Genomic DNA, 13,164 nt, shown 5'->3' on the forward strand with positions numbered 1-13,164 from the left:
TAATCTCACGACGGGCAACAGTGGCAGCGCTGACAATCGTGTTGATCAGATAAAGTTACACATTAAAACGAAGGATAACATACATAGTAAGGTTCTGCATATTTCCGTTTATTGCGAAGTACAACAAAATTGGTTGTTCACTGACATTTAATACAGGTGGAAATTCCTTTATGTTACTATTCTGTCGACACGGATGTGACGACACGCGGACTGTGATAAAGGTCTATTCTGAAAAAAGGAAGCGGGGTGCAGCAGCTCATTTGCATTTAATGAGACATGCATGAAAATAGCTTGTTTCTGTATCCACTCAAAATAGGCATTAACAACATTATATAATAAATGGTCTGTGGGGAATTTTGAGCTGAAACTTCACAGATACATGCTGGGGACACCTGAGACTTATAATACATATTATAATACAATGTACAGTACATTACAAATGTTTTTTAAAGAAGTCTCTTGTGCTCACCAAGTCTGCATTTATTTGAAATAGAAATACACATTTAAAAATGTAACATTATGAATGTGTTTTCCTGTGAAATGGTAGTGTGTATAAGAGCTGCAGGCTTGTAAGAATTAGAGTTCTACTCTGAACAGAATGAAAACTATTGGAATTCATTACACTTCCCACTGTCACACATTTCTTCAATGAACACCTACAAACATAGCACTTAACACACCCGCTAACACATCAATACCATCTAACTTATCTGCTAACAAAGTTACTAGCAAAAACACCAACAAACCCTCCCATTAAATTGTATGTTAGCAACTATAATTTAATGTTCTAAACACAAGCATACGGAAAATCTAAAAGTGGCCATTAGTGTCAATACAGAAGGTGGAGCAAAAGAATTCAACCTAATTCAGTTTCTTGACAAAAGCCTGGGACTGTTTATTTCTGTGGGCAGCAAAATAACAAAAACAACAAGCACACCCATTATAATAGTGAACCCAAGTTTCCCAAAAATACACTAACTATATATAATCACTATCAGCTGTGTGTTAAAACTGACAGTCATAAAAACATCAGAGAGACTTTATAAAATGCTCACCTTGAGTCTAGAAAAAAAAATCTAGAAAAGAGTGAGTGTTTACTGAAAGGGAATGTGCATGTCCTGTACTGTATATCAACATACATAAACACACCCACATATGTACAAATACCACACAAACACAAATATTAACATTCTAGCATCTATGGATGCCTTTTCTTGTGAATAAAGAGGCATTCCTTTTTTCAGATATTTTCCACTGGACATAAAGTGTAGCTTTAAAAGGTGTTTGACTTTAAAAAAGCACAAATCATCTCTTCAAAACAGCAAACTTACTTCAAAGCACCTCCACTTTTGTCAAGAGTCTGACCTGAGCTACAAATATTTTTCAAAATACCTTTCATCCACAGATCTTGCAAAAAAAACCAAAAAAAACAAAAACACATCAAATAAAACATTAAACCAGTGCAGGGCAATCCCTCTCTTTCATCTCAGTGTTTACATTTTCCTGCTATGACACAGCGTCTTGCAAGCTTCTTATACATAGTGGCATGGGGGTCAGAACGTGTCGTAACCTTGGCAACGGCAGAGGTTCCAGATTCTGAAAGCCAAACAGATGTGAGAACTCAGGCAGCGTGGATGGATGGAATGTCGGCGGGAGACTGTGATGTCATCATCAGCGCTTGACAGGTATTTGTGTATTTATGGAGAGCAAGGAAGAGGAAAGGGGACATTTATAATGGAATATTACGGAAAATTTCATGTGCGGAGGGAAAACAGGCCAACTTTTATACTATACACTAAGACTATGACCAAATGACTTGTTGGAAATGTATTTTTTTGAAAGCTGTTGAAATAATAAATGTATTTGGAAGCTATTTTGTACCTTTTCCTGGAGCGTGCTACTGTGAAGCCAGAATGATCAAAAGAGTCTTGATGTGGTGCTTTATCTGTCCGTGTTTAACTGAAGTTGTAAGGTTTAGTCTGACTGAGAAAATATTGATGTTTTGGTGTCTCTGTTTGCATGGGCACCAGTGAAAGAGAAAACCACAAATGATGTCCCGAGCTCCCGAATAGAGGGGGTCCCTGCAATGGCAGATTAAGTAAAAACAGGGGTCCAAACATAACGGTTGACATCACTGCCTCCTGCTGATCTATGATTAGTCTGTGAAATTAGTCTGTGCTGTTATTAACTGGTAATATTTTAACATCTTGGCCTTTCCTTAGTCAGGGTAGCACCACATTTCATTTTTGACAGGAATGAAAGCGAGGCTGTGAGGGATAGAAGCACAGTGTGTTCAATGGATTGTACTGTTGCTGACAAAACATCTCTTCAAAGAAACTTTCGTAGACTAAAATTTCATAAAAACAGTTTTGAAAATTACGTGATCTAGTACCTTTATACAGTACATACCATTGTAAAGACTCGTCTATCCCTCACAGACACATTTTCATTTGTGGAAAAGGGATATATTTCACCCCAAAACGAAACATTCTGTCATTATTAAGACATTTTGAAGAACTGTTTTTGTCATATAATATAAGTATCCAAAACAACTCTGGACCGTACTGACTTTCATTGCAAGGACAAAAACAACATTCTTCAAAATATGTTACTCTATATGCTCAGTTAGGGCTGGACGATATGACCTAAAATAATAATCTTAATTAATTTAATATTTTACCTTGATTATGATGAACATTTTTTTTTAAAGATTCGCACGCGGTAGTATGTTTTTAATGGGAAAGTATTAACCGACAGAAAGTATTAACCGACAAAACTGGGAAAATTACGTTGGTTAGAGGTTCTGAATTTTGGTTTGGAATTGAAAAGTAATCGATTAATCAATAAAAAAAAAAAATCCTAAAAATTACAGTAAAAAACTGGCAGCGGTGGTTGCCAGAATTTTACAGTAAAAAAATACGGTAGCAACATTTTAGGTTTTACAGATTTAACTTAAACTTATATTTAAATATTGTAATTTCAATAATTGATATAATGTTAATATACCAACCAATCGAAGTACTGAAATCTGTTTTGTACCTCTGTAATACACTGATAATCAGCAAAAGCAGGTGGTAATGAGAAAGTCACATGATGAACCAAAGCCAATCACAAGCAGCTTTTAAAAACTAACATATATAGAAGGTGCACAGTGTCATTCACACAAACTCTAAACACCGTCATGGTAACACACATGAAACTGAAGCACATAAAAGGGAATGCAGATGAAATTTAGCATGAATGGCTAAATCTGGCATATTTACATAGTAGATTTGTGTACTTATGTTAATTAATGTGCACTGTCCCTTTTAAAAAAAAAAAAAAAAAGAATAAATAACTAATAAATAATGCAATAAACATTAATTTAACAACATTAGATGTTAAAACGAATGCAAAATGTAATGAATGTCAATTTACGGTTATTCACTGTAAATTACGCGTTCTTTTTTAATTTTATGGTATACTACCGTAAAAACAGTCACCACGATATTACTAAACACAATGGTGACATTGCCTGCCGCACTTTTAGCCACTGACGACGGATCAGCGGACAGTTGGAATGCTTCATGAGTGACCTTTTTAGCGCAACAAGGGATCCGATTTTAAATGTACAGCTGTATTGTCAAATGATCATAATGACAGAGTGGCCTAAATATATGTTAAACGGTAAAAAAAAAGAAGGGTGACTCGACTCTCACAACGTGACTTACACCTGGGGAGGGAGACAACGCAAACACTCTCAATGACTCTTACAAAGTAGTGTGAAATACCTGCTAATTACAGTGCTTCCGATCACATATACTGGGCACTTTTTCCATTTAAATTGGCTTATTCTGACTGTTGACACTGAAAATGATGCATCCGTTTTTTTCAAGGGGCATTGGCAAAGACTGGTGTTCACATTTACGTAACATTTTTGGTAATTCTCTTTAATGTATTTGCCCTGATTTGGTCTGTTTTCCAATGACATTTATCATTTTTATTTTATTTTGTCATCTTTATTTTGTTTTAAGGAGTTAAAATGGTCCTTATCAACCTTGACTGACATGGCAATGAGATTCTATCATATTATTTTGACAAAGTTTTGGGTGATTTATATTGGAGTGGGTGGATCTTGGTGAGCTTTTGGGCTGGAAATCGTCCAACTGATCTGGCAACACTGTATGCTTAAGAAGAAAAAGTCATACAGGTTTGGAATGATGTGAGGGTGAATACATTATGACAGAAATTTCATTTTTGATTGAACTACGCCTTTAAATACTGAGCATCACAAAGGGACAATGTAGGGGATGTCTATAATGCTTAAAGTGTCAATGAAGCATGTAAAAGAATTAAATTAGCCCCATCACTCAAAAACTTTGTCTACCATTAACCTTCAGATGTTTTCACTTCTGAATAACTAAAGGGTATATAGCCAATAACAAATACACATGTATATACGGACATTCCTCTGCTCTGCTTTAAATAACTGGCCTCATTCTCACAGTGAAAAGCAGTGAGTTTACTCTGAGTAAACCAAAATGCTTGTTTAAGGGCCTGAGTTTCAATATTGCCCTTTAAAAAAGCCCACAGCTGCCACCTCTCCCTCAAACACAGACACTCGCTTATACACAGTGTTCTCTTATCACTTTCCAACACAACCTCTAATTGGGGTTTCAAAGTCTTAGACTGGCAAAACCAATTACGCCAATTGCATCTCACTCTGCTCCTCAATCTTCTGCGTAAGAAATGCATGGGAAACTCTACAAGCTAGAATGGGAAATATGATTCACAAACAAAGGGAAAGGACTGAGAAATCAGAGGTTGATGACACAGAAAGTAATAACTACTGCACTTACAACAAATGGTAGATGACCACTGACTCATACGCTCACAAACACACAAAGACTGGCATGCTTCTGGAATGTTTGACTGGATTTCTGACACATTTTCCACTCTCAAATTGCTCCTTTGTGGCTTGCTGCATGGATTTTCCATGCATAGGACCAAAATGAGAGCAGGGAAGGAATAAAGCCTGATTAGCCCCGAAGACTTCACGTATCTAGTTATGTAATAAATCTGGCTCTTACTATTGTGTGCACTCTAATCACAGCCTACACTGAGCACTGCACTCCACAGTAGTCGAATAAAAAGGGATTACAGGCTGCGCTGTACGTAGAACCGAGGTAAATAAAGAAAAGAACAAGAGTCACCAAAATACAAGAAAATATGTGACGCCTGCATGTGAAAGAGAGGCAGTGTGTGTGTGCGAATGAGGACCGAAATAGGCATTGGGTAGTGCTTCTGTGGCATGCTGGCATCATTCTGGGCACTCTGTGGCACTCTGCAGAAGTGGAGGATGGTTTGGGGTTTACACACCTCTAACCACAAAACCCAAATCCTGGCATTGACAGACAAACAGATGAACACAAAAAGAGAAAAAGAGACAACTTTCTCTCTACTTAATGAAACTGTCAGTAAATAATCGAATATTAAATAAACAGTTTACTCAAAAATTACAAGTTGCTGAAAAGTTACTCATCCTCAAGCCATCCGAGAGTTTGAGTTTTTTTTTTCTTAGGTACAGGTTTGTAGAAATTTAGCATTAAATCGCTGGCTCACCAGTTGATCTTCTGCAGTGAATGGGTGCCGTCAGTATGAGAGTTCAAACAGCTAATAAAGCTATCACAATAATTCACCACACAACTTCCAGTCCATCAATGAACGTCTTATGAAGTAAAAAGCTGCGTGTTTGTAAAAAATAACTCCATCATTAGGGCACTTTAAAGGGGTCATCGGATGCCCATTTTCCACAAGTTGATATGATTCTTTAGAGTCTTAATGAATAGTCTATAATATACTTTGGTTAAAAATTCTCAAAGGTTGTGTAAAACAACACCCTTTTTACCTTGTCAAAATGAGCTCTGCAAAAATCATCCCATTCTGAGGGATTGTTCCTTTAAATGCAAATGAGCTCTGCACGCCCCGCCCCTCTCTTCTCTCTGTGGAGTGACCAGCTGCTCTGAGAGATTACTTACTTTAGCCGCATTTAGCGCGTTTAGCCGTCTTTTCTAACTTACATCCCTGCTCTGGCACTGAAAAACAATGGAGGTCGGACTGTTACAGCTGATCTGAGGTAAGACGCTCATATCAATCAACTATCGTGGGAGCGGCCTCTGTCTGTGTGACGCCACAACGACAGGCATCTGCGAATGGCTCGATTTGAAAAAGGGGATATTATTTTTATATTTACAGATTAATTAAAAACCACTGCATGGATTTTTATCATTATAGGGTAGATTTGTACATACACTGCCAACACACATTAATGTTCAAACAACATGTAAAAGTGAAGTTTGCATCCGACGACCCCTTTAACTTCAAATCAGTGCTCATACTAGTACATAATCCATTATAACGCTTCCTCTCATATCAAAATTCACCAATTCATGTTTAGAACTATTTTGGACTGTTTTTTCTTGTAAACAGTGCATATTTGTCCTACATGAGATGCTTGTTTCACTAAAGAAAGCAATATTGTGGATAGAGTATTTTAGCCAGGAGGTGTGACATTTTAAAACATATCAGTGATGGTTTTAGGTAATTAAAAACACTCAGCTTTACACTTCACACTATATTAATTGATGGACTGGAGTTGTGTGGACTGTTGGTTGATTGTTATTTTGATTTTTGCATAAGCCATTTGGACTCTCATTCTTACAGCACCCATTCACTGCAAAGGATGCACTGGTGAGCAACTGATGTATGTAATCTGCTCAGATGAAGCAACAAGTGAGTCAGTTTTCAGCAAATTCTCATTCGTGGGTGACTATTCCTTTAACAAATAGAAAAGGTAGAGACTGTGATGAGACAAGATGAGTCGACATGTTAGTTGTCTTCAGGTGTCTGATCCTCCAGACGGTCTGTGCATTCCATGACTGAAACCACAAAGACTATGTCAGAGAAAAATGTAATATGTATCATCTGACAACTGAGTCAGGCTTTAAACCAAAGGTAAAATACTTCATGACGAACTCATTGCTGGCATTAAACTAAAGGCTTATCGTAATGATGATGATTACACAGTTTGAGTGTAGCTGCTTATTTCCACTGAACACCATGAACCTTGGACTCTAGACAAGGCTGAGCTAGTAACTGAAAGACCATGTGAGGAGAGTATTAATCCAGACTCTAACAGACTCTTATGAGAACAGAAAAATTAAAGTCTGGTGAAATTAAACAAATAAAACAACAACAACAAAAACTTCAACTAGTGTGTTGGGCAGCATTATGAAAGAGCTTGTGGGTGCTTCTTGTCTGTTCTAATACTCTTGTAGACAGACAAATTCTTAGATTATCATGCAAACAACAGAACCTGTGTGAAAGAATATAATAGTATGAGAATTATAGACATTACAAATCATTTTGGTGTAGCGTTAGGGTTAGAAAGTGGTTTTTGTAATCTAAAAATTGAGCCAAAATTAATCCAAAAGTGTCTGAGAGAGTTAGGTTTAGGGTTAGAAGATGTGATTCATAATTCACTTATGATGTACAAATCACTTTAACTTTGTCAAATGAAATCACAGCTTCCATTGTAATAAAGATGCTTTTATGTACTATTATAAATAGATATGAATTAATTTTGACTTACAGTACCGTTAAAAAGTTTCGCCTCAGTAAGACTTTTTTTTTTTTATTCGGTAAAGACACATATTAATTGATTAAAGTGAAGACATTTATGTTACAAAAGATTTTGATTTCAAATTATGTTCTTCTAAAATTTCTGCTAAGTGAACTGTAATAATACTGTCACAATATAACTATTTTTACTATATGTTTACAATTAATTTTTTATCAAATAAATGCAGCCTTGGAAAAATAAAATAAAAATAAATATAAATCTTACCAACCCCAAACTTTTAAACAGTAGCATACAGTATTATTTGTGTTCAAGTTTCTATTAACCAATATTTTTCAATTTAACTACAATAAAACGTATGTATTATAAATATTTCACTAATAAGTATTACTCTTACTACTATTATTGTTGTTATTTACGCCATTATGCAAAGTTCACAAATTTATTTTCAGCTTTGTTTTTAGCTGTCTACTTAAGCTAAAATGTTTTTAAAAATGATCAAACAATCAACATTAAAGGAGAAGTTCACTTCAAATATTTCGGGATAATTTACTCACCCCCTTGTCATCCAAGATGTTTATGCCTTCCTTTCATTCAGTCATAAGGAAATTATGTTTCTTAAAGAAAACATTTCAGGATTTTTCTCCATATAGTGGATTTCTATGGTGCCCCCGAGTTTGAACTTCCAAAATGCAGTTTCAATGCAGCTTCAAAGGGCTCTAAATGATCCCAGCCAATGAATAAGGGACTTATCTAGTGAAACGATCAGCCATTTTCTTTAAAAAATAAAAAAAAATAAACAACCTCTGCATGAACTCTGTGTATTCTAGTTCAAGACAGTTAGGATAGGTCAAAAAACTCCCTTTTCTTCTCCAACTTCAAAATCGTCCTACATCGCTTATTTACCTTCTTTTTTTTTTTTGGTAAAGGGTGTTTCCCCTTTTTTGCACTTTCACTATGTAAACACTAGGTTGGTACTTCTGCAGCGATGTAGGATGATTTTGAAGTTGGAGGAGAAAATGAGATTGACCCGGATCACACAGAGTGTGCATGCGCATCGCAGAGCTAGTCAAGATGAGCATTTAAGGTTAAAAAGTATAGAAATTGTCAATATTTTTAGAAAATAACCAATCGTTTTGCTAGATAAAATCCTTCTTCCTCGGCTGGGATCATTCAGACCCTTTGAAGCTGCATTTAAACTGCATTTTGGAAGTTCAAACTCGCAGGCACCATTTAAGTCCATAGAGAAAGAAACATAATTTCTTTACGACTGAAGAAAGGAAGACATAAACATCTTGGACGACAAGAGAGTGAGTAAATTATCTGTAAATTTTTGTTCTGGAAGTGAACTTCTCCTAAAAGTTACCTGTTTTTCTTTCACGACCAGTGAAACAATATAATTTATCTGTAGAACAAATAAACAATTGCACTGAAAAAAGTATGAATATCTAAGGGAAAAAAATTCTAATTATAAAGCTGTGCTGGTTTTAGAACCAAATTCTAACAAGTTAGATAATATGGGTCAGAAATGATGTTTGTTATTCAAAAAGTAAGTCTCCTATCCCACATCCACATAACACTCACACACGCCACGAACCACAGATGCTCTCGGTCAGAGTCTTAGAGCATGATGTGTGTGGACTTCCATAAATGTAGCTTTCACTCAGTAGTGACTCAGCTTCCTCCTTTATTTTTACTGCATTTATTTATTTTTGGACTCAACACATTCAAAAGCACACAGGCATCCAGCAGACAAAATTAGAGAGAGCAAGAGGGAAGAGAAAGAAAGACAACACAGCAAATGAACCTGCTGAGAGGCAGAACTAAAATAACCATCACTTTCATCACAATACTGATGAAGAACCCAGACAAACATGTTGAGCTTAACATACCCACACACACTTATAGATATACTCTCTAAGCATATCAGCTCCTGGCATTCTTTACTTGAAATAACAAACTGGTACACCAGCCCGTGCAGAGGCGGGGTGGGGGGGTTCTCTTGCTAACACACACACACAAACTATTTTAGTGGCGCGTCGAATGCGAGTCTGTGTTTATGTGGACAAAGAGAATGTGAATGTACAGTATGCCTGTGTTTAGGATGAGAATATGTGTGTGAGCATTGCAGATCTTGCTGCGTAGACTTTATGGCACCATGCCTTACCACATCCAATCTGATACAGCTCAGAGCGAGAGCTACCCTGCCAACCAGACAATATGCAGAAACCATTACCAAGAGCGAGAGAGAGAAATAGACGGAGAAAGAGAGAGGGGGTTATTATTGCATTTCCACTCGTGGACTCACGTGCCATATTTTAAGCATAAAGTTTGTAAGGGATAGCTCACTCAAAACTAAAAAGATAATTTATTCACACTTATGTCATTCCAAACTCGCATGACTTATTTTCATCCGTGAACACACAAAAAGAGAAGTTAGGCAGAATGACAGACGCAGTCACCATTTACTTTCGTTGTATGGAAAAAAAGACGCAGGGAAAGTGAGACACTACGAATTCTGCTTATCATCTCCTTCTGTGTTTATACATGTTTGAAACAACGTAAATACGTAATTCAAGCCACTCAAGGTGAAATGTTTATTTTTGGGTAAGCTATAGCTTTAAGGTCCTTCTTTATCCAAGTGTGGCAAAAACTTTAACAATAGAGCTTACCGACTCTGAAGCCTGGCCCGGTCAGTGTGTCCGCCGACTGTCCGTTTTCACCGATGAGAGTCGTGTTGTTGCCCTGCTCGCAGGTGTCCTGACACTGGCCCTTCAGACACGTCCGTTTGCAGATGAGCGGCGCGATGACCACTTTGAAGCGCTCGCGAGTGGACGCGCGCTCGCCGCACAGAGCCAGCCGCGGGAGCGCGAGCCAGATGAGGAGCAGATGGGAGAGAATCAGCGAGGGCATGCTGGCATCCCTCAATGCCAACACAGGGCATTCACGCTACCACCCACAGTATATCCACGAAAAGCCTGAGCGGATCAGGCAGTCCCTCCGGGCACGACCGCAGAAGACGTTTTGCTGGAGCCCCGTTTGGAAAATGTACGCAAGTACGCGCTCTTTTCCCAGGCAGCGCTGGCTATGAAAGTCCTAGCGCAGAAAGTTTTCCTGATGCCTTCCTGTCCAGCTTCAAGTGAGAAACGTGAAATTTTACGTCCGGTTCGGTGGATAAAAAATAGAGATTATCCGCATCGAGGCCGATTGCGACATTTCCAAAAGGCTTTTTAAAATTCTCACATGTTTTGAAAGGCAACCTGGCAGTGGAATAAAGTGAAAAACTCCTCATTCCTTAAAGCATAGTTCTCCCTGCTTTCAGTCGCTGCGTGGATGGCGTGTGTGCGTATCGCAGTTTGGGAAAGTTTAGGAGGAGGAGAGGCAAAGCGAGAGCCAATCCACGGGCAGCCGAGCTGGCGCAGGGCCAGAGCAGTACAGGAGCGGGACTCACGGTGGTTTTGATGTCGGTGCTTTTCCTCGCCACCTTCTTTTCCCCTTATTTCGAACTCATCAAGCTCCCGATGACGATGGTGCGCGCGATTTTCCGCTGCAGTCACGGTCAGTAAAACAAAAACGACGGTAGAAATGGCAAATGCGTGACATGTGCCGTAACTTTTGCATGCGCAGCATTTAATTTCTAGTGTTTACTACTTGAGCGGAGCAAGAGAGCAGTTTACCTCACGCGATTTCCAAATCTAGCAAGACGCCGAAGAAAATACTTTTTTTAAACACCTCAGCTGAAAAGGCCTATGCTGGTTCACTTAGTAGGTTTTCCAGCTTGGTCCCACAGATCCGTTGACTGGTTTTAGAGAGATTTGGGGCTCTTGTTGTCAGCTTGGACAGGCTGGGAGACAAAGTAAACTGGATTCGACCCAAGGTCGTTAAGTAACCATGTCATGTTAAGTAACCTTGCCTAATATGTTACTTCTTATTCAGAACCCACATAGGCCCTGTTTGAGATAAGGTCGAGTAACTGGCATCACTGAATATTACTGTCGGTCATTTAACATTTCTATAGTAAAATAGTTGTTTAACATTAAATGTTTTGCTACTTACATCGTACCTCACTCTTTTTTCAACGTCAAAACTGATGCTCACTTCTGTAAACCCGGCCTACTTTGATTTGATTGGACTCCTCAGTCAATTTTTTTTTATTGACGAGCGCTGTCAGACCGCAGAGGAACACCAAACATTAAAATTTAATGTGTAAACCTTTTTTGTCATCCATAACAACAATCAGAGCTCTGCGCAATGGAGTGCAGCAAAGCAGTGCAAGAATTTCAAATATTGGTGGTAATTAATTTCTAATTACTATGGTCAGTGTCTGTGGTGGTTAAGGCCCTGCTTCAAGCAGGAAACAATTTTCTCTTTTTTCAGGAGGGATAATAGTGTCATGGTATTTTATTAAGTATTGTTTGTAGTTAAGAATTAACTGGCATTCTTTGGATTACCATGTACAGGGCCTCAGGAACAAAAATACACTTGTTCATATTACTTCTTGGCAATATAGTTTTTAGGGTTTTTTTGGTGGCATTTGTCACCAATGGTTTAAAAAAGAGATTCCTAATAAAGATTCTTAACATTGTATCAAATATTCAATATTATGATTTTACAGTAATAACTGTGTGGCAAAAATATCACTACCATGGTATTGTTTATAAGGGGGGAAAATTAAGAAATAGCTGTAAACAGTTGTAAATAAAACAAAATTGGAGTAGGTTTACAAGAAAATGCTATTTAAGTTTCTCAACTTCAAAATTACACATTGTATGCAATGTATTACTTTCTTTATAATTATTTGAAGAAATTGTTTCAAGATAAATCCTACACATTTTTTTGTGTTACGGGACGAGGAGAAAACTTAAGGGTAAAGATATGTTTTGAAATTTGACCCCCAAAAAAGAAAACACAAGAGAATGTGATTTTATAGAGGACGTGTATAAACAAGAAGGAAGAACGGGGAAATTAAAGAGAGTAAGATCAGCCAGTGGGCAAGAAAATTTTTTTAGAGTAGGGTGATGGAGAGACTACGTTAGAGAAAGTGAGTTGAGTCACTTCCTTTAAGAAAAGTGAGAATGTTTGCTTTCAGTCACTGAGGAAATGACTGCATCAGAGCTCCTCTCTCTCTCTCTCTCTCGCACACACACAGAGTTCACAGGCAGATCTTACATTTTTGGCTACACATAGGCATGCAGCTTCAAAACCCACAACAGACATGCGCAGATGCTCAAACACACAAAGGAATTTTATGCTAAAATACACACTCCATGCCATTCTATAGTTTTTTAACACAGATATAATGCATTTCAAAAGCAACTTTCCTTATAAAGTCCTTGTAAAATATTATACTGCCAATATAATTTCTCCACCACTAACAGGGTTAAATGTTTGCTAAGTGCCTTCACAGAAAAAAAGACTATTAAAACTAGTGCAATAATTAGTGAAATATTTGGCGCCATAAAAACAGCAACAAAAACTTTTACAAAATAAAGGTTCCAAAAGCAGGGTTTCCCAACATAAAAGAATAGTTCCCAAACTCTCAGAGA

The 13,164-nt window shown here is 37.6% G+C and overlaps 1 protein-coding gene across 4 annotated transcripts in view; it reads right to left on the minus strand.

Moving 5' to 3' along the window:
- ltbp3 (latent transforming growth factor beta binding protein 3) overlaps positions 1-11,400 on the minus strand; it is a 48,454-nt gene extending 37,054 nt beyond the window's left edge. For 2 of the 4 annotated variants that reach the window (XM_051109176.1, XM_051109174.1), the window contains exon 1: positions 10,291-11,400. In XM_051109176.1, the coding sequence (XP_050965133.1) occupies positions 10,291-10,531 (241 nt within the window). In that variant the 5' untranslated portion in view covers positions 10,532-11,400. The remainder of the gene's footprint in view (positions 1-10,290) is intronic. The other 2 variants (XM_051109173.1, XM_051109172.1) reach the window with 1 other exon arrangement.
- Between the last annotated feature and the right edge of the window lie 1,764 nt (positions 11,401-13,164).

This window comes from Labeo rohita, chromosome 5, assembly GCF_022985175.1.
Source record: "Labeo rohita strain BAU-BD-2019 chromosome 5, IGBB_LRoh.1.0, whole genome shotgun sequence".
Taxonomy (NCBI): domain Eukaryota; kingdom Metazoa; phylum Chordata; class Actinopteri; order Cypriniformes; family Cyprinidae; genus Labeo; species Labeo rohita.